This window comes from Aedes aegypti, chromosome 2 (genome assembly GCF_002204515.2).
Source record: "Aedes aegypti strain LVP_AGWG chromosome 2, AaegL5.0 Primary Assembly, whole genome shotgun sequence".
Classification (NCBI taxonomy): Eukaryota; Metazoa; Arthropoda; class Insecta; order Diptera; family Culicidae; genus Aedes; species Aedes aegypti.
In genome coordinates this window covers 62,585,734-62,608,241 of record NC_035108.1, presented here as the reverse complement: position 1 = coordinate 62,608,241, position 22,508 = coordinate 62,585,734, and the positions used below count along the sequence as shown (strand labels likewise).

Genomic DNA, 22,508 nt, shown 5'->3' with positions numbered 1-22,508 from the left:
CTGTACGAAGGGAAATTAATTTATCGATCGATACATTAATTTATTCTAAAGAAGGTACATCCCCGTGTCGAAACGTTGGGTTAACATAAAACTCTTTCCAATCATTGTAATACGCAATCTTACCACTTTTGTATTGTTTGTATAGCAAAAGACCACGAGAGGGAGCAGGGAAATCTGTTATTTTAAAACAATAACCACATGGTTTATCGGTAGCCCATAAGGGTTTTTTGTTTTATTAATTGAAAAGACTTTTGAAATTTTCATATTTCTCCAAACATTTCATCAGAGATTTTTCAAGACGTTTTTCTTGGATTTTCTTCGGATGACATCCCTCAGATACACTTCTGGATTCCATCAAAGATGTCTATAGAAAGTTCCCGACGTATTATAGTAGGGTGCAGAGCAACTTGGGCACTTCCATGATTCACTTGACCAGTATTGAGTATTGAACCATATCTAAGATATTATAAAATTAACAATATCTGGCAGGTTTTTTGATTGACTTACAAATTAATATTAACATTTATTCTGACAGATGGCCAGGAATAAAACTCAAATTCGTCAATCATCTTTGAACCCTACACCTTCAAGAACTATACACTAAAATGCTGACCATTCGAATATGCCGTACAGCTGGAAACTAAAGAAATAAGAGCATCAAGTTTTTTGTTTTCGAATTTTTATTTGTGACAAGAATTGTTAAACTTTTTATAACAGTCCTCTAGATCATTATTTTATCTGTTTTTACTTTAAAAATTTAAAAAACCTAACTGGTGTCAAAAAATTGATGAATCTTTTTTTCTCCCCTTCCAAATTTTAGGATTTTTGAATTGTGACATAAAAGAAAATTAATATTTTTATCACCCTTATGGCCAATTTTGTGGAAAATGACCATATAAGCCTTTTCTTTGAAAACCCACATTTCAATCGAAGCATCGGAAAAACAAAGATTTTTTTTTATCAAAGCAATTGCAAATTTTCTAATACATCTGAAAAATAGATATGGGATTGGTTTAATGAAGTATAAGTTGGAATGGATGATGTTTTTCATCAAAAATTACACCGCTAAGAAAAACTGAAAAAACTGTTTCTGCCTCAATTTTTCATTACACTGAAAAGGGATTCTTTCTTTTCTATGGAACAAATAAGATTATTATTATTATTATTTTAATTTTATTTATTCAATTATTCAGTATATAACTTATATTTTGCCACCGATACCATCACAAGGACCTTTTCCATGTGAGGTTGGGAAAAAGTGCCATTCTGCTTTAATTTTAAAATCATTTTCATGGTTGCATACATTTTTGAAATTTGACATTAAGCGAATGGCTAGAGATGCTAGTATTAGGAAGTCAGCAGAAATTAATAACGCCAAACAATGTTTCGACTGGGCTGCGTCGCAAAAGGAGAGAGACCAATTTAAAAAAGATTGGGAATTTATCTATGCAACTGAAAATGACTATTCAGAGGCTGGAAAATTTCTTCAGGAAAGATTTTCTAACCTTGTTCCAATTCCTGGAACAAAAAATATCATTCATTTATACCAAAAGACGAACGAAGCATTTTTGCTAGTGAATTCTCAGATGCACATGAAAACCAAGAAAATACAGCATGCTTTGTTTTTAATATTACAAAGAAACGAAAATCTTCTGGTGTTAGCAACCAAAAACAATCTTCCCGGTTAATAAAATAGATAGTATTAAGATGAAAATGTAAGTTATATACTGAATAATTGAATAAATAAAATTAAAAAAAAATAATAATGATCTTATTTGTTCCATAGAAAAGAAAGAATCCCTTTTCAGTGTTATGAAAAATTTGAGGCAGAAACAGTTTTTTTAGTTTTGCTTAGCGGTCTAATTTTTCATGAAAAATATCATCCAATCCGACTTGAACTTACAAAATTGGCCATAATTCAAAAACGAAAAATAAAAAATAATTTCAAAAATTTCAGCGATTAAAGCGTATGAAATTATCTTCTCAAACATATTTTTTTGAAAATGTTTCACGAGTTGGAGCATAGTTTTTCCGGCTTTTCTTTACGAACTTTCTCAACGGTGGAAAATTTTGTGGAAAACCGTTTCCAATATTTTTTTTTTTATTCCTGAGAAAATTTGCTTTCAGTATCATAAACAACTTTGTTTCTACGATGCTTCTTTCTTGAGTTATGATTTTTCAAAGTAAGTAGTGTCAGGGGAAAACAAAACATTTCCAACTGAGTTTTCCGGGAAAATAGGCGACCCTGAGTTTTTCTCAATTTTTTTTATTCATATATTGATGAGCCCTGCCTGTGGAAAAAGTTTCATGAAAATCTGAGAACCTTCGTTCCAAACCCGTACGGAAATAAAAAAAATCACCACAAAATAGTTAGAAGATAAGCCATGTGAATACTTTTATAGTCGATTAGAGCTTGTATCAATCACTTGTTTCGAATCTGGAATAATTTGGTAGCTCTGGTCGTCAATATCAGAATGAACTTACGCGGAACTAACGGGACCACTGACCTTCGCCTGAATGGTGCAACTTTTTCTTCCGGCATTTTCACTAAATTACCAGCTCATTGAAGTTTGCCTATTTTATTCGTTCCTGATCTCAAATAAATGTACTTAGAGAGCCAAGAATAAGCGTTTCACACAGGGCAAATTGACAATGGTGTTTCATTTAGGCATGCTTGTATTCATCGTTGCTCTGTTTGCATTATTATTGAGAACTGATTTAGTTTTTGAAACACTTTTCAGGTGAAGATGAATCGAAGCCAGACCTAAAATTTTCAAGAGCACGAATCTGGAGCACCAAACAACCGTTTAGGCTGAAAACTTAATCGATTGGTCACTCGCTGGTGGTGACCAATCGATTAAGCTTTCAGCTTAAGCGGGTGTTCGGTTCTCCAGATTTGTGCACTTGAAAATTTGAGGTTTGGCTTCGATTCATCTTTACCTTCAGTGCTGTGCGATAAAGGATCGCGAGGTGTTTTGGCGAAGTTGTAACGAAATAATGGATCTATGAAATCAGATAAGCCTTTAAGTTGTAAGTCCCTAAGCTGGTTACGCAATCCGAAAACGGAGATATTCACAGCCAGTACACGTGTGTTATCATTATTATCATACGTCACAAGTGTTATATGACTCTTCAACAAAATCATCCACATCTCCATCAAGCACTGCTTCAGCACCAACAAATCTGAACTTGCTTCTTTCTCTACATGCAACCATATACGTATGAGTAGAGTGAATGTCATTACGAATATCCTAGTTTTCCATTTTTAAAATAGTGAAACCCTGCTTTACTGCACTGCGATCGATTTCAATAGTCATCGTCTGCAAAATCAAGGATGCAACAAAACGCAATATTGAACAGTAAATTCAGAAATTCATCTGCTTTTCATTCCATGTCATTTTCCAAAAAAAAAAAATAGGCTCCTCGTCTACAATTCTTACACTACATTGTACTTGCCAGCTTAATCAGCTTTAAGTCTTATTTTTCAGCCTTTGATATTATCTGCTAGATTTTCGTAACTGAGTCGAACGTGATCTAGAAATCAATAAACAGATTGACGATGAAATCCGGAAAAAATAAAACGAAGGTGTATAGAGTGGAATTCCTAGTGATGTTGATACTTAAGTAGTACTTATTGGGGATTTGTTTGAAGTTGTTAAAGACTTTGTTAATCTTCGAACACTTGTGACATATGTCATTCATGTTTCCCGTGTTCTTATAATCCTGCTGTGGCTGGAATGTTGAATAGGATCCTGTGCTTAGATTTGATGGACATTTTTTTTTGCATAATAACGGTCTGTCGGGCACCGTGATTGTTTTTGTGTTACCCAAAATTTGTGGTTATTTTTGAATTATATATGATAAAAAATTAAATTACTTTTCAGTGTACATTTTTTTTCGTGTAGTCCAATTGCTATGGATTTTTTATAAAATCAACAGTTTTGAAACAAGAATTTTGCAAATCAATTGCATGCAATAATTTACATGCTAGATCATAGGCAATTTTCAAAAGTTATCTTTGAATCTAAATAATCGATGTATCTAAGTAAAACAATTATTTTACCATACTGCAAACATGTGTAAAATTTAATCGAAATCAAGAATTATTGGGCACGATTTATAATTTTTTCGACTCATACTGGATGGAATTCGTCATCTTCATTAAACATTTTATGATTGTCAGCTAAATGCTTGAAGCTGGCAGTAGGTGGCGTCAAACACACTCCTGTGAAAAGGTTTGCGTTCACCCTATCAAAAACATACACAAGTGTTTTGTCCATATATATATGTGATTACACGTTCAATTGTAACTCTCTATGGCGCATTCGAAAGGCAACGAGTTAATTTTACTTCAAAAGTATTTTTACAATGATAATTGCTACTAAATTTTTATTTGAGGTTGTAACATTTTTCAAAAAACCGCATATGTCAATGTGTCATTAATCATTGAAGATCACTCACGAAATTTTGGAGGAAAAATCTAAAAACTAATCAAAATCAATGAAACTCGGAAAACTTTTGCACGAAGTGTATTTGATTGATAGGAAACCAAACATTATTCTAGAACTAAAAAAATATCTTGAGAGTCAAACAATTATTTGTCCTTTAGCCTAATTGCAGTTTCAAATGCTTGAAATTTTCATCCGGATTTGTGTTTTGAAATATTTTCAGAATTAAATCTTGTCCTGTGCTTTGGAGAATTCAAAATGTATCCAAACGTTATATCCTGAAGAGAAATATATCAATATTTTAAGCAGAAATCTTTTGAGAACTTCAACCACGGAACAATCGTTAAAGAACTTGTTGATGAAATTTGTTGAGATATTCTGTAAATTTAATAAAGCTCGTAAATGTCTGGAAAATTCTTGAAAGGCCGTCCCCGAAGATTTAGTGCATCACTAGTTGAATCAGAAGATATTCTTGATGTAATCATCGATAATCCTAATAGAATCACACCTGAAAAATCCTGTACCACTTCTTGAGTGATTCTCATAGTAGTTAGAGAAGACTCGAAAGATTTGCATTACGAACGCCAAGATTTTTGTAAAGGAATTTCCAAATATATATGGTGTGTAATTCTTGAAGCGATTCTTCGTGAAAACTTTGAATAGCTTTTTGAAAAGTAATATCCATTGAAAACTAGTATAGGATTTCCTGGACAAATTATTTAAAGAATGTTTCAACAGATCCTTGAGAAATATCTAGAGGATTTTTTGAGAAATCTCTGGCAGAATTGTTAGAAAACTCCTGACGAAATTTCTTTAGAAATGTTTTAACAATTTATGAATTATTCACCAGGGAAATCCTTGGAAGGATTTTATGATTTTCGTGGAAATCACAAACAATAAAAAAAAAGAATTCAGTACTCTACCATTCAATTCCAATAGAGCTTGTATCCTTTGGCAGGTACGCGTATTTCGTCTTTAGTACACGACACCGAAAACGACTTTAAAGTTGAAGTCGAAAAACTGTGGTTATTCTTCCATGGACACGCTGAGTCTTTCCTGTATCCCCCAGAAACAGTAGTAGCTACGCTAATGGACGCGGATCGAGTCAATCAAACAAAACATTTTATATTCATTCGAGTATTCACTACTTAATATATTCTATTTTGATCATTTGTCCAGAATGAAATTTACAATCTTATGATTATTAACATTGCACATAATATGTCTTCCTCTCTTTGGTCATGTCATACTCTTTTACATATGCAAACTAGTGTGTTATGTAATTTTTATGGTAACAACATCGATTCAACAATGAAAACACTTATACAATCAATAAAAACAAGTTAACAAAAGAAAAGAACAACTGTTAAATAATAAAATAATATCACTTTCTGCCAAACAGCACACGACAAACACTCCAAACAACGATCCCGATGGCGCTGGCCAGCACCAACAGCCCGGAAGGCCGCTGGGCAATCGTCCCATCGCCAGCAGGTGACTCACCGGAGTTTTGTTCGGTTGCCTTGACCTCCTTTTGCTCCAGCTGCTGCTGCTTGCGAATCTCCGCAAACTGGGCAAATTCTGCCTCGATATGTTTGGGAACGGGTTTCCGACCTGCCACCGGAGTGGCCGGGGCACTACTTGGGGTATTGGAGGCACCGTCACTATCCTCGGAACCACCAGCCGCAGGGAAGGTGAACTTTCGGCGACGATCTTTAACTTTCCGCAGGAATTCGTCTTCGACGTGTGGATCTTCGGGTGGGGTTTGAGGAGGTGCGGGAAGGGGGATGGGTTGGGAGGGGGTGGGGTCATTGGGAGTTTTGGACAATTGGATGACTTTGTGCAAGCGGCGCGCTTCACGCTCTTCCATTTTCTGCTGCCATTCGTTGTAGAGCTGGTCGTTGGAAGAAGATTTGGCAACACTGGTAGGAGAAGGTTTCGGTGCAGTCGAGGGTGCAACAGGTGGCGGTGGTTTACTGCGAGGCGGAGGAGGTCGTTCCACCGCAAAGTCGTTCTGTTTGGAAACGTAATAGGTCAGGTTTTCAGGGTGAGGGGGAGGCACGGAGGAAGTCGGCATTATGGTGCTGATCTTGTCGAGCTCCTCCTCGAATCGAGCCGCTTCGAGTTCGAGCTTGCGAAACTCTTCTTGCAGCTCGGCGTCCTTGATGCGGCTAATTTCGTTGCGTAGATCGTGCACCAGGGCGGCCTTCTGTTCCGGTGATGGTTCCTTGGGATGCGACTCGGACGGTTGGCGACTTCCTTGATGACGGCGTAAGATCACCTCACCCGTAGAAGTGTGGGTTGCAGCAGTAGCAGTGGTCACAGTTTCTTCCCTTAGCACGCGATGATCTTGAACGATTTCATAATTCAGCTGGCCGTTTTTCACCGTGCGTTCTATTTTTGTTTTCACCGCTGGTAGATTTTGCTGCGGCTTTTCGTCACCGAAAGTGGGACGATTTTCCGGCGGCGGCTGCGAATCTTGAAGAAACTTCAACAAAACACTCGAATCACTTTCGCCATCGGTGGCGGTTTCTTCCACTACTGCATCGACACTATCTTGCGCACTATTCTGATCAGCATTTGCAGAATCAGTTTCACCAGTATCACTGCCACTATGAATTTGAGCATTTTCGCGCGCCGCCACCGTCGATGCAGAGCCGCCGCTAATGTCGTCCTGACCTAAATTAGTCACTTCGTCGATAGGTGGCGATGGCGACGGCGGCGGCGGTGGAGGCCGCGATGGTGCAACCGTTCTTGTAGGCGCTGCCAAGGCGGCTGGCGGCGGTGGCAACGGAATAGGCGGCGGCGGTTTTGGCACTTGTTCACTTTCTTCGGTCATTTTGATTGTTTTGGGATCAACCGCACCGGAATCGTCGATCACCTCCACCGGATGACGATCTTCACCACTGCTACTGCCGCTGCTGCTGCTCTTTCGATGAGTCACACAATCACAATCGATCGGTTCGTCTTCGGTGCACTCTTTCACCTCAATGACATTCCGAAGCTGCTGCGTCACGACGCCAGCACGATCAACATCCGCGGATAGACTAGCGATAGCACGATCGTCTTCGCAGTCACGGTCCGACTCGGTGCGATCATTTTCGTGAAACTCACCGTCATCGTCATCATCATCACTATCATCATCTGCGCCATCATTCTGCGTAGCTGCGTGCGTCTGCGTGAAAATTTCACTTGTTGCGCTCTCGCGCTGATCGGCGTCGGAGTCCACGTTGTGATCGTAACGGTTGTTGTCTTCCTCGCTGTAGAGCTGCTCCTCTTCTCCTTCTGCCGCAAGTTCAGCCGCCGTTGCACTCGATTCTAAATCGATTTCATTGTCATTATCATCTCGATTTGGCGGGTCGGTCGCCGTATTGCGGAACTCATTAGCGTCGTCCCCGCGGAAAACGCCGTCGGAAACCGTGCCGTTGTTGTTTATCTTATCTTGGTCACGCTCAGGTTCGATGACGTCACCAGGGAAGGGGTCGACTTCGGTTGGGTTTTCCTCAAGGTCATCAATTTCGGTTAGATCGGCCAGGCTGCTTGAATTCGATCCCAGATCGATGACCTCCACTTCGAGGATTTCTTCGGGGACGACTTCCGTGGTGCAAACGCTGCGGTATTCTTCCGGTGCGGACTCGGCGATTTTGGCGTCCACCAGAACGCAAGTTGTCTGTTCCTGTTTCGGTTGAAGCAAACTTTTCAGCAGGTTCCGGGATTTGGCTTTCTTGAAGCGTGCCTTCGGTCGTGGAAAGCAGAGATCCGGTTTCAGTGGAACCGGTCGATTCTCAGAATCGCTGATGTCGCTGGTCTCCTCGGTTATGACGTCCAGAGGGCGCAGCAGATGCGAACTGCTGCTAGGGCTAGGGCTGTGCTGCTTGTCCAGGGCGATATCGTAGACTCGTGACGACTCGCCGCGGTAGTCCGGTGGAACTTCAATTATGGAAACCGAGGGAAGTCCTCTGGAGGTCGATGGCTGTTCCGGGATTGTGGGTGGCGACTCGACACGGTATTCCTCTTCTATCTTGTCCATGGTTCTAGCGGGACTGGCGGCTATCTCTGCGGCTTCGTCCTCCTCGTCGTCGTCGTCGCTTTTGGTTCGGCTACTGACGCACGAGGTGCACTTCATCGCGGCGATGTCTCAAATCGAAGATTTCCGTTTTTATCAATGTGTAAATCGTCTCCGACAACCTGCCGCCACCTCCACCTCCCAATGTTGCTTGTTCCCGAGTGTTGGCGTGGTTGGGAAAAAGTTTCCTCCACCATTCGCAATTGATATGCGCACACTAATTGAGAGCTGCAGCCGCTGCCTGGGCAGTTGTTCTCCTACGACGAGCATGTAGAATGAGCAAGTGCGCGCCCGAGAGAGAACGAGCGGGACGCGTCGCAAAATTACGAAAACACATGTACGCGTTAGGGTGGGTCATGAATATGAGGGATTGGTTCAACGTTCAACGTCATTTAGATGTAACTTATTTTAGTTCAAAAAGATTGCTTTCAAGCTCCCTGTGTTGATTATCTGTAGACAATCTAATCAGTTGTGCGGTTTTATAGGCATAGGTCAGACTCGATTATCCGGAGTATCGATTGTTTTCACTCCGGATAATCGAATCATTTAAAGAAAAAATAAAATCCGCGATTAAAAAACTAAAATATTATCTTTTTTCGTTGTTTTATTGATTTTTTTTATGATGCAATGGTGTAACCAGAATTTTTTTCTAGGAGCATTAGGGATCTTGAGAAGAAAAAATAATTTTTGACCGGCATTCACAAAAAAAAAAACTCTTTTTTCAAACCCCCTTTTCTTACCTTAACTAAGGTCCAAACTGCTAAACCATTCATATTGTATATTGCAATACTAAAGTATCTCAAATCTATGCATAAAAACTAAAAAAAAGAATAGCAAACAACATACTCCGAATAATCGAGTCTCCAAATAATCGATTTCGACCTGTATTAGGGTTATTCAGATTTATTTCTGTGAAGTCTAAGAGAAAATCTCTGAATTCTCATGAAATCATTCTAAAAGTATTAGATATTGTTATCATGCTTGTCATTTTTTCCAAGAAAACCCTACAAAAATAATAATAAAGGAATTCCGGAAAAAGTTACTTTGACACAACTGTTATGAAAAGCTTTCGAATGCGTACCTTTCTTGATAAATTACTTTTGAGGTAAACCATCAGTATCCTCTAAACTCTATCACAATTCTTGGATATAGAAACGCATTGGAAGGTCCTGAAATATTTTGCTTTTTTTATATTAGGAGATGTTATACCAAATCATCGACGGTTTAATGATTAGAAACCTAATTATAATAGATTTTCTTAGAACAATTTAAAGAAAGAATAATTGAAATTAAAATAGACATCGTTTTCAATTATAACTACAACAATTCAATGCAACATATTATAAATATTGGAGAACAAGTTTGAACCCAACTCGATGATTATTGTTGTTCATTTTTTTTAAAGATTGCTTGCTGGACTCTATGATAAATATTTGAAAAATGTTGGAATGCTTGATTGTGGAAGATTTTTTGTGGAAATTCTCAAGAGGTGACATTCTCCACTGGTGACATTATTCAGCGGGTTTCTTGAAACTAATTTTTGATTTAACTTTATTTTTTATGAATTTGAAAACCATTTGGAAATGATTTCTGAAGAAAAGAAATATTATTTTGAGACCTTTTAAATGATTTTGGAATGAAAGTCTAATGAAATTATCTGAAAAAAATCATAGATATTTTTTGAATTTTTGATTATTTGGAATGTACTTTCCCTTAAAGTTAAGAAGAGCATACAGAAGAAAGCTTTCTTTACCGGCCCTATATCGAACATGCGCCCATATCAAATGATTGAATAGAATCATACCTAGAGCACAGGAGACTAAAACATATTTGGTAATAAACGGCTCATTCTGGAGACCCACGGTCAAACCTTTATATAAGTGTGATAGACGGCTATGTTTTGCTAGAAACCTATGAGCTAGTATTGGTCTATGTTGTTTCTAACCGAATGAACAAATTTCCTTCTAAAAAAACTTTTATAGACCTCTGTGTTTTTATTTTTACTAGACATCAACAAAAAAATAAAGGCACATTAAACCCATAAGATGCAAATGCTCCCAAAACAATGGTCCTGGTAAAATATTTTATTATGACCATGAAATGCTCTCTAAAAACTCCTCCATCTTTTGATACCAAACAAACAAATATTTTCAAAAATTCAGTAGGAATTTCGAAGGTGGAAAGTTGAACATCAAAGTATACGACGATCAAACGCTTTTTCTGGCTTTTATTGAATAAAACCTTCAAACTTTTCTGCCTTAGTATATGTTTTAGGTTACTTTGAAAAATATGACAAAAATGGTTCTAGATAGCGAATTTGTGTTAGAATATACTACAGTTATCACAAATTACATTCAGTCACGAAAACAATGAAAATAATGCTTGTGAATGATAAATTTACATTCAAACAATTTTCGCATTTTTTTATGGGCCATACTGTACACGCCAAATATACTGTATCGTATACACACAAATTATTTTACAGGATTCCGTAAATTTCACCGTAATCTCAACAGCTGATAGGTTCGATGAAATAAATTAACGGAGTACGGAAATTTTTTACGGTTTTCGGTAGAATTTCACCAAAATCCGTTGATTTTCGACGGAATTACAGGGTTTTTTTTACCAAACTGTTCAGCTGTTGAGTTTACGGTGAAATTTACGGATTACGGTAAAATAATTTAGCTATATATGGTATGGCTTCTTTAAAATATAATCAAATTTCTAGCACTTTTTGCTCACGGTTTCTATCCATCTAGTTTTTATAGCTTTTTTCAACACGCTGCTTTTCATTCAGAGAAAAAATACTGACCCTTCTAGAGATTTCTATCTGTATCCTTCCTAAGATTTCATTTTAGATCTCTCCAGCGATTCCGTTCGGAGTGCTTCTAGTCCTCTCGAAGTATTTACAGAGATTCCTACCGAAATCCCTCTAGAGAATTCTTGCAGAGATTCCTTTCGAGGAACCTTCTAAAGATTAATCTCAGAATCATTCAAGAGATTGATATTCAAATGTTTCCAAGGATTTCTCTCTGAGTCTTTCCGAAGATTCCTCTAGGAATCCTTCATAGGATTCTTCAAGAGATTCTTCTCAAAATCCTTGCGGTGTATTTTATGGGAATTCTTTCAGAGATTTATCAGGAAATCTTGCAGAGATCAGAGATGAACCAGCCTTTGGCTGACAGTCTCTTTAATAAACATAAAAAAAAAAAATAAAAAATTATGAATAGATTCCTTTAAGTGCTTTGCCAAGATTCTACTAACAATACTTGAAGAAATTCATTCAGGAATCCTTGCAGGAAAAAAAAAACGTCGGGAATATTTGAGAGATTTTTTTCAGAAATCCTTGGCAGCTCCAAGCGAATATTCTATTAGTAATCCTTGTAGAGATGCCTTCAGGAGTTCTTGCAGATATTCTATTATGAATTCTTGCAGGAATTCCTTCAGGAATACTTGTCGAATCCTTTGGAAATTCTAGCAGAGATTTCTTCAGGGGTACTCTCCAGAGATTAACTGTGTCATTTAGTATGGCTTCTTTAAAATATAATTCAATTTCTAACAGTGTTTTCTCACGTTACCTATCCATCTTAATTTTATTGTTTTTTTTTCTTTACATGCTGCCTTCCATTTAAAGCAAAAATACTGACTCTTCCAGAGATTTCTTTCCGTATCCTTCCTGAGATTTCATTTCAGATTTCTTCAGCAATTTCCCTTAGAGTGTTTCCAGAGATTCCTACCGAAATCCCTCCAGAGATTACTCTAGAGAACCCTTGCAGATATTCCTCTCGGAAATCTTTCTAGAGATTCCTCTAGAGAATCTTTCCAAAGATTATTTTCCAAATCCTTTCAGAGATTGCTATTCAAATGTTTCCCCTGGAATTTCCTTTAAAATTCTTTCGTAGGTTCCTCTAGGAATTTTTCATAGATTTCATTGAAAATCCTTACGGTGTATTTTATGGAAATCCTTTTAGAGATTCATCAGGACACCTTGCAGAGATCAAAGATGAACCAGCCTTCGACCAAAATATTGTCTAATAGAGAAAATAAAAACTTTCAGAGATTGCTTTAAGCATCCTTGCCGAGATTCTACCAGCAATCCTTGCACAAATTCATCCAGGAATACTTGAAGGATTGTCTTCAAGAAGATATGCAGAGATTTTTTCAGATATCTTTGCAGAAATTTTTTCAGTAATATTTGGAGAGATTTCTTCAGGAATCCTTGCAGAGATTTCTTCTGAAATATTCCTTCAAGAATCCTTGCAAAGATTCAATCATTAATCCATGAGATTCCATCAAGAGTTCTTTCAGAGATTCCATCAGGAATTCTGGTCGGGATTCCTTCAAGAGCGTGCCGAGATTTCTTTAGGAATCCTTGCCAAGATTTCTTCATAAGTTCTCTCCTGAGATTTGTTTTGAAATTTCCAGAGATTTTTACCGAAATCGCTTCAAAGATTCTTTTCTCAAGATACCTTCCGAAATCTATGCAAAGCTTCCATTGAATGATATCACCATGAAACACTCAAGAAACCCTATGGAAATTCAGCCAAGAGTTCTTCCAGAAATATCTCCAAATATTCTTCCTTGCAGAAATTCATTCTGGAATCCTTGCAATGATGTCTTCAGGAATATTTGCAGAGAATTCTTCAGAAATCCTAGCAAAAATTTTTTTCAGAAATCCTTGCAGTGATTGTATTAGTTATGCTTGCAGAGATTTCTTCAGTAATGCTTGAAAAAACTCCTTCAGGAGTTCTTGCAGAGATTCCTTCAGGAATGCTTAAAGAGATTTTTTTAGGAATCCTTGCAGAGAATTCTTCAGGAGTTGTCTCCAGAGGTTTATTTCGAAATCTCTTTGAACGGTTTCTTAACAATCTCTCATAGAGATTTTTTTAATATCTTCAATTTTTTTTCCAGAAATCTCTCCAGAGATTTTTGCAGAAACCACTCCAAATATTCTTTTCGAGAGGTTCCTTCCGAAATCCATGCCAAACTTTAATTAAGTGATACCAACAGGAAACTGATTACAGTTACACTCAAGAAATCTTACGGAAATTCAGTCAAGTATTCTTCCAAAGATTTCCCCGAAAACCCTTCCAGAGATTCCTTTAAAGATTTCTACATAAAACCCGTAAAGAATTTCCATTGGGACTCTTCAAGGAACTCTTTCAGATACTCCTTCAGGAATCCCCCATGCGATTCTTCAATTCTTCCAGGAATCTCTCATGAGATTTCTTCCTGAAGGATTCAAGAAAAAAATTATTGTCTTGCAAAAAAACCATGCAGAGATTGTTTAAGGGCTCCTCTGTATGTTTGCAAAAATTGCTTCATGAGTCCCCGCAGAGAATCATCCGAAAAAGTTGCAGAAACTCATTCAAGAATCCTTTCACAGAACCCTTTCACCACAAATATGTCCAAAAAACTCTCCAACAATTCATCGGGAATATCATTAGATTTTTTGTTCGGGGATCTCTCGAAAAATTACCCCAGGTTTCTGTCCAGAGATTCCTCCACAAATTTGGCCTGAGATAGCTCCATAAAACTGCTGAAAAATGCCTCCAAAAACATCTCCAGAAATTTCTTCAGGAATCCCTCAGTCACCGAAATCTGATGATGTTGAAGAGTATCATCAAGTCTGCTCGTGATTTTTAAAATGAATGTATCAACAATTGCGCAACAGTGAACTATTTTGTGTTTTGTAATCCTTTTACTACATGGAAACAAAAACAATCATCCGAAAACTTGAAGGTGAAACCTCACCGAGAGTATTTCAGAGATCTGACAAAAAGGCTTCCATTGCCAAATAAGCAACGATTTGAAATACCAGCGAAGAACTCTTGAATGTTATTGTGATGGTGAACATTGTGGTTTGTCTTGCCGTGCGGTGTTAATTAAATTTTAATTTACGTGTGAAATCAGCAGAGTGCCGCGAAGAAATTACAATCTGCGTGTGCCTAAAAGTGTTTGTGATCAGGATAAGTAGAAGACAGTAGTCTCTCCGTTGCCTGTTGTGTTTAAATTGAATTTAATTTCCCTCGCCACGGCTGCAAGTGACGGTGCCATAAGGCAATTTCGTCAGCAAGCTGTGGTTGAGTTTGTTTGTGCGGTATTGTTTCGCTGTTTGTCTCTCTGTGTATCGTTGTGCGCTTTAACTCCTCGGTAGTCATTGCGGGGGGGATGGAGTGCGGGGCATGCAGGGGGGGGATTGCGATCAACGGGCTGCCATTGTTTTGTTTCCGATGCGAGAAATACTTCCATGCGCAGTGTTCCTCCGTTGAAAACAAGGCAGCAGCAAGGTTGATCACAGATAATGCAAATGTTTTTTTCAAGTGTGATGATTGCCTATCTCGTCCGAGTTGTGGTGAGCAGAACAGTAGCGTGTTTAATATCGGATCAATGGAAGAAGATATGAAGAAAATTTCTTCACTTTCGGATTCTATCGATGATATTCGAAACCAACTGGCTGCTCAGATAGGCAACGCGTTAAAGTCCGGTATGGAAGAATTGGTACAGAATGTTAACGGCTCTCTTAATGAGGCTGTAAATAATATTGAGAAATTAATTAATGGCAAAATGGAAAATATGACAAGTTCATTTTTTCAATTTAATGCGGATAAAATGAAATTAGCTACAATGAAAAGTACGCGTGATGCATCTAGGTCGGTTCATTTGGAATCAACCTCTAGTGCACGGAAAAAACGGAAAATAAGTAATACAGATGAAATTGATGATTTTGATAATGACGATGTTTTTGAAGACGCGAATCCTTTTGTTACAGTAGTTAATAAAAAAGCTCGGAAAAGTAAAAGTAAAGGTCCTAAACCAAATTCACCAAAAAAAAGTGCGACTCGTCCGGTTATTGTGATTAAACCAACGTCCAATCAGAGCAGCGAGGACACTCGCAAATTTTTGTTTGAAAAACTTGATCCAAAAATACACAAGATAAGTAGCTTTAGAAACGGGAAAGATGGCTCCGTAATTGTGAAGTGTGCAACAGGATATAATGTTGATCTTGTGAAAAATGGCATGCAAAACGATCTGGGTGAAAACTACAGCGCTGTTGTCCCAACATCGGTGCCAAGATTGAAAGTGTTGGGTATGAGCTATAAATATTCCTCCGATGTCATCATTGACTATTTAAAAGGTCATAATGAAGATATCGCGATTAATGATGTGAAAGTATTAAATGTTTATGAAAATCCACGCTTCCGATACAAGCAATACAATGCCGTAATCGAAGTAGATGTTGATACGTATAGCTGTCTCTTAACTGCCAAAAAAGTTAATGTAAAATTTGATCGGTGCCTTGTAGTTCCCGCGGTTAGTGTATTAAGATGCTTCGAATGTGGAGAATTCGGGCACATGAGTACGAAGTGCAACAACAGCACTGCGTGCTCTAAGTGCAGCGGAAGTCACAAAACATCGGAGTGTACGTCAACCGTATTGAAATGTGTAAATTGTATAAAAATGAATAATGAACGTAACATGAACTTGAATATTAATCATCCAGCTTTCAGTAAGAATGAATGTATGGCATATAAGAAGCTATTTGATCAGAAAAAAAGCAGCTAGCATTTCAATAAATAGCAAACAAGTTCCAGTAGTAATGTGAACCAATTAGACATTTTGTATTTTAATATTGCTGGATTATCTACAAACTACGTTGCATTACGTCAGATTGTAGAGGAAAAACGTCCATTTTTGGTACTTCTTGCGGAAACACATATTGTAGACATTGACGCATTTAATCAGTATAATATTCCGGGTTACAATATTGCTGCTTGTTTGTCACATTCAAGACACACTGGCGGAGTTGCTATTTATGTCAAAGAATCAGTTCAATTCAAGCTTCAATCAAACGAGGCGCATGATGGTAATTGGTTCTTAGGCATTACGGTTGTACGTGGCATGAAGACGGGTAATTATGGTATTTTGTATCATTCTCCCAGTTCAAGCGACCAGCGTTTTATTGAAATTTTAGAAAACTGGTTTGAGACATTTATAGATCCTAGTAAACTTAACGTACTTGCTGGCGATTTTAATATCAATTGGAGTGATGCGAATTCGAATCATTTGAGGCGTTTGGCTGAGTATTTTAATTTGAAACAAAAAGTTACCGATTACACTCGAATTTCCCGGCACAATAGAACAATTATTGATCATGTTTATTCTAATTTCGATACAGTAAACTCAGTCACATGTTCAGATTTGAAAATAACCGATCATGAAACTTTAGTTATAAATATTGAAGATAACAGTAGTATTCGAGATAATCTTGTAAGAAAAAAGTGCTGGAGGAAATATTCAAAACAGGCGGTATCAAATCTTGTTGAAAGAAGTATGGGTTTGCGTAATAGTGCGGGCAGTTTGGATCATAAAGCAGCTGTTTTAACGGAAATATTAAAAACCAGTACCAATAAGTTAGTTGAACAAAAGTTTGTATCTCTAGGAAACTCAAACAGCTGGTACAGTTTAGAGCTACTTCGTCTTAAACGCAAGAGAGATAAACTGTACAAAAAGTTTTTAAGGAGAAATAATGATAATAACTGGAGAAGGTACAAGTTAGCGCGAAATATATATTCACAAACGTTGAAAAAGACCCGCTGTGAATATATTCAGAGGAAAATCGATCAGCATCAGAACAACAGCAAGGAGTTATGGAAAATTTTAAAGTCTTTATTGAAACCTAATAATTGTAATCCGCGATCCATAACTTTCGATGGCACATTAGAACAGTCAGAACAAGAAATTGCATGTAATTTTAACAAATATTTTGTCGATAGCGTTTCATCGATCAACCAATCTATTGAGTTGGTTGCTGAACCTGACGAAATTAAACAGCCGGTTAATAGTAGATGTAAACTTGAATGTTTTCACCCGATTACATTTGATGAATTAAGAAGTATATGTTTTTCTTTAGATAAAACGGCTGGAGTAGATAATGTTAATGCTAGAGTTGTGCAAGATTGCTTTCATGTCATTGGACACAATCTGTTGGACCTTATAAATGAATCTTTGAGAACCGGGCACGTGCCACAGGTTTGGAAGGAATCTTTAGTGATTCCTATACAAAAGGTTGCTGGAACGATTAAAGCCGAAGAGTTTCGTCCCATCAACATGTTGCACACATTAGAGAAAATTTTAGAACTTGTTGTTAAAGGCCAACTGATAAAATATTTGAATAATAATAACTTGCTGATACCAGAGCAATCGGGATATCGAGAAGGACATTCTTGTGAAACCGCATTGAACTTGGTTTTAGCCAAATGGAAAGAAAAAATGGAGTGTAAAGAAACTATCATTGCTGTATTTCTGGATCTGAAACGCGCCTTCGAGACGATTTCTAGGCCCTTATTGTTGAAAAAAATCGAGCGCTTTGGAATTTCGGGTTCTGCATACAAATGGTTCGAAAGCTATTTGTGTGGAAGAACTCAACGGACTGTTTTTAATAATTCGGTTTCCAGTCCCGTGGAAAGTAATCTTGGTGTTCCACAGGGAAGTGTATTAGGGCCCATTTTATTTATTATGTACATTAATGACATGAGACGAGTTTTACGATTTTGTGATATTAACTTGTTTGCGGATGACACCGTGTTATTCATTGCAGCTAAAAATTTAGAACAAGCCGTTTCAAACTTGAATGAAGATTTGCGTTATTTAAGTAGATGGTTGAAGTTTAAACAACTGAAATTGAACATAAGTAAAACAAAATTCATGATCATTTCGCGGAATCGTAATAATGAACAAGTCTCTGTTGAAATTGACAATGAGGCAATTGATCGCGTTCGAGAAATTAAATATCTTGGCGTGATTATTGATGATAAGCTTAAATTTGCCACTCATATTAACAATGTCATCAAGAAAATAGCCAAGAAGTACGGTATTCTTTGTCGATTGAAAAACGAATTAACCATTGCTAGTAAGATATTGTTGTACAAATCAATCATCTCTCCTCACTTGGATTTTTGCCCTTCCATTTTGTTTTTGGCTAATGAAACACAAATATCGAGATTGCAGCGCTTGCAAAATAAAATTATGCGCTTGATTTTAAGATGTGATAGACTCACTTCCTCACTTTTTTTGTTAGACGCTCTACAATGGCTGTCAGTGAAGCAAAGAATTGTTTATTTGACAATGGTGTTCGTTTTTAAAGTAGTCAACGGTTTGCTGCCTCGATATTTGTGTGACAGAATTGAAAGAGGAAGTGACATTCATAGATATAACACAAGAAACGCGGACGAAATCAGAACACCCAATTTTCTGCATGGTGCTTCACAAAACTCATTATACTACAAAGGAATAAATGTTTTCAATTCTATGCCAATACAAATAAAGCGTGCAACGACTCTGTCACAGTTCAAGAGACTATGCATTTCACACGTAAAAGCTGTATTTTGAGCAGCCAAATGGTAATTTTTTAATAATGACTAATTTTGTATCTTGACGATGTTTTTATAAACAGATTATTTGATTGCATAATTTATTTGTTTTATTTCATTAGGGTATAGACAAACTATTATGTTCACCCTGATGATGATGATGGATTTTTATATTGTTGACGTAGCTTTAGCTTAAAACCTATTTTTTTGTGAAGTCTACAAAAGTTTGAGTCTCGCGCGCGGTATACAGGTATAAATGACTATTTTATGATTTGTAAACAAAATTGGACAATTGCACTGTTGAAGGATTCTTTGGATTATTAGTAGGCTCGCTGGTTGAATGTCGGAAACTTCTTGAAAATGCGAATGTTGTCGATAGTTTTGAAATCGTCTTGCGGAGTTTTCAATCCTGACAAGGTTTTGGATTTTGTTGGAATTTCATGATCACTGGTTATGCTTATGAACATCTGTGGTTAAGATCAATGGTGTTTACAAAATTTATTTGTTGCTGTATAGCATGAAAATTTCTATGTTATTTATATCTGTAAAAAATAATCAGACCGTTTCGTTTTGCAATATCTGATTAAATTGATCATAATAATTATCTTAAAGATATATCGTCTAGCTCAAACCTTTGTAGGGGTATGTGGCGGGACCATCATCATCATCATCATGTCGTCCCCTTAATGCTACAACTAGATAACTCGAAAATCAAAATTTTGAGATGTGCAACTTTGGAAGTATGACCGTTTAACAAGGTGATGGTTAATCGCAGAGATTATGATTGAAAAATAATCTTTAACTTGTATATTTTGAATCACACGCTTAAGACCTGTGGATATTTTGCAGATCTAATTAAGAAAAATGTTTTGACATATTGAAGTCAAAAATTTCAAATTTTGAGTTATCTAGTTGTAGCATCAAGGGGACGATGTATTTCCTAGGAGATATCACTGGAAGACATCTTACAAACTCTTTTGATCTTTTTAAGTTGGATAACGTCTTACGGCAACATACTGGGGTACAATTTCGAAAAACGAAAAATCGCTCGCGTCACGAAAGGTGGTTAGATTTTGACTGTTAATAACTTACTAACGCCCGGATAGATTTTCAAGATTCTTGCACCAATCGATTGGAAATCTTTCTACGAATCTACTCCAACAATGAAAACTATTGATTCTCATGACTAAACTCATGACTAAACTATTGAAACTTTACAAAATATATAACTCTTTTTTCCCACTCTTTCAGAGTCAACAACGAATTCGTCCTGTCGAGTCATCTGATGGGCCGCGACCTTCCTTCGGTCACACCGTCAACATCATCTTTCACAACAAACGGCCTATTTCAAGGCCACCAACATTTTGATAAAGAGTTAGCTTAAACGATATTTCCTATTATATGTATCACTTTAATCGTCCACTTCGACGAGGAGAATGGTTTTGGTAAAATTGAAAATAGGTACCTGTGGCTAAATCTATATATGCACTCAATTTAAATAAAAGATCGTCAAATTTCGGCTTGTGAGAATTGACAAAATACACAGGGTTGGAAAAGTTTTATACTCTTTGTACCATTGGTTTCCCTAACACAGACATCAAATCAATATATCCAGCCAATTAATGAACCAACATCTAATATTCAAGTGGCTTCTGTACTGCATTCTGTACTTGTGAACAATCATGTCCGAAGTTTGGGAGAAGGAACCGTGCCCTTCTGAGGTCTTTGACATCCTGGAAATCTTTGAGACCATCGAACGCTGCAAGTCTGCTTGCAGATTGATGAGCTTAAACATTCAAAACCTCTTGGAATACGCATCCGATATCTCTGCCGATCCTGTGCTGATGATGGTGGATATCCTGGACTTTTCCGAGGCATGGGATGGTGCTCAAAGCCACACGGTATTGAATGGATTCACCTGTATCACAACTGCTAAGCGTAATAACGTTAGAGTTGCAGGTGTCGCTATACATCAAAACAACTCTGCAGCAACGATAGCTGTGCCGCACACGATCCGCAACTCTGCACCAGTTATAATGTAGAGCTGGGCTTGTCAGATGATTATGGTGACATCTGCGCTGCCGAGATCACTACAATGAATTGTCGGGCACTACTGGTTTGTCTCTACATTTCCCCGGATACAACAAAGAAGCAGAAGAAGTTCTTCATGGCGCGGAACTTGTTCAAGTATCAAAAGGAGACTATGCCAATCATCGTGACAGGCAACTTCAACATCGATATGAGCAAAGAGAAGAACATGGAGTTTGCGAATTTCATGGAGAAGTACCTCAACCTCAAACTGGCTTCGGATCCCACTGAAGCAATCAATCTTAGTGGATCATGCGTGGACCTAACGTTCACCCGGAATATATGTTTGGAGAGCAAGATTTACCGCTCAGGCTTCTTCTTCCATCGACCAGTTCTATCGGTGTTGAAGTGTTAACCAACCAACAAACAAACCAAACGGCCCTTTTCAGGACCACAAAATCAATGGAATAGAGTTATTTTGAATTAATCGCACCAAATTAGCAATGATGAAGTATACACTTAAAAATCAATTCTTCAATATAATCGCCTAAGTTTCTGAATACATTCAAAGTGATTATATTGTATTAACACAAAATAATAACACACAATGTATATAATAAATCAGAATTGACATGCAACAAATAGTGTGAAAATTATTTGGATTTTTAGCAGTAGAAATGTTTCATAAGTTTGTGACGGTCTCAAGCCAGGAAATAGAAGAGGCTAACGTTATCCAACGTCAACTTAATAATCGTGTCTCGGAAACAACCTCTTACTTTTTTGAAATAAAAATCTGAAGTATATGGATAATTGCTGGAAAAATCTCTAAAGTCCTTGCAGAGTTTATGGAGAAATTTATATAGGAATATTTAAACGTGTTCCTTGAACGATCTCTGTAGGAATTCATGTGGATCTTCTTCTTCTTTCTGGCGTTACGTCCCAACTGAGACAAAGCCTGCTTCTCAGATTAGTGTTCTTATGAGCACTTCCACAGTTATTAACTGAGAGCTTTCTTTGCCGATTGACCATTTTTTGCATCCTATATCGTGTGGCAGGTACGAAGATACTCTATGCCCTGGGAATCGAGAAAATTTCCTTTACGAAAAGATCCTCGACCAGCGGGATTCGAACCCACGACCCTTAGCATGGTCGTGTGGATCTTTTAGACAAATTCCTGTAGAAATTCCCAGAAGAATGTTTAAACTCTATATTTTTGGAATTGCATCTATAATTACGAAAGTTCAAAAAGAATTTCTATAAAAAAATCTTTTTTTTCGTAAATATCTCTTTTTTGATAAAGAAAGCCTGTATGAGTGAACAAATGTTTCTTCTTCTATAGACATAAAACTCTCAAGCCTAACTTTACTTAGGCTTTTACTAATAGTGGATAACTCAACAGTAATTACCAAAGTAAAAAAAGCAGTGATATAATTGACTTTGTTTAGATTCTTCAGTATGGCCCATAAAAAGCGAAAATCATCATATCATGTTATATGGTAGTTATAATATGGGAAATGGAAACGAAACAAAATAGTTATTCATTTTTTGTATTGTTTAATCTGTTTAGACTTTGTTTTTCTCCTTGAATATGAT

At 37.2% G+C, this 22,508-nt stretch overlaps 1 protein-coding gene across 14 annotated transcripts in view; it reads right to left on the bottom strand.

The window, feature by feature from the left end:
• Positions 1-22,508, bottom strand: part of LOC5576943 (sorbin and SH3 domain-containing protein 1) — a 554,761-nt gene that overhangs the window by 343,599 nt on the left and 188,654 nt on the right. For 11 of the 14 annotated variants that reach the window (XM_021840992.1, XM_021840990.1, XM_021840993.1 and 8 more), the window contains one exon: positions 5,952-8,771. The exons of the other annotated variants lie outside the window; for them this stretch is intronic. In XM_021840992.1, the coding sequence (XP_021696684.1) occupies positions 5,952-8,574 (2,623 nt within the window). In that variant the 5' untranslated portion in view covers positions 8,575-8,771. Of the gene's footprint in view, positions 1-5,951; positions 8,772-22,508 lie in introns of those variants that run through there. 14 annotated transcript variants of the gene reach the window in all.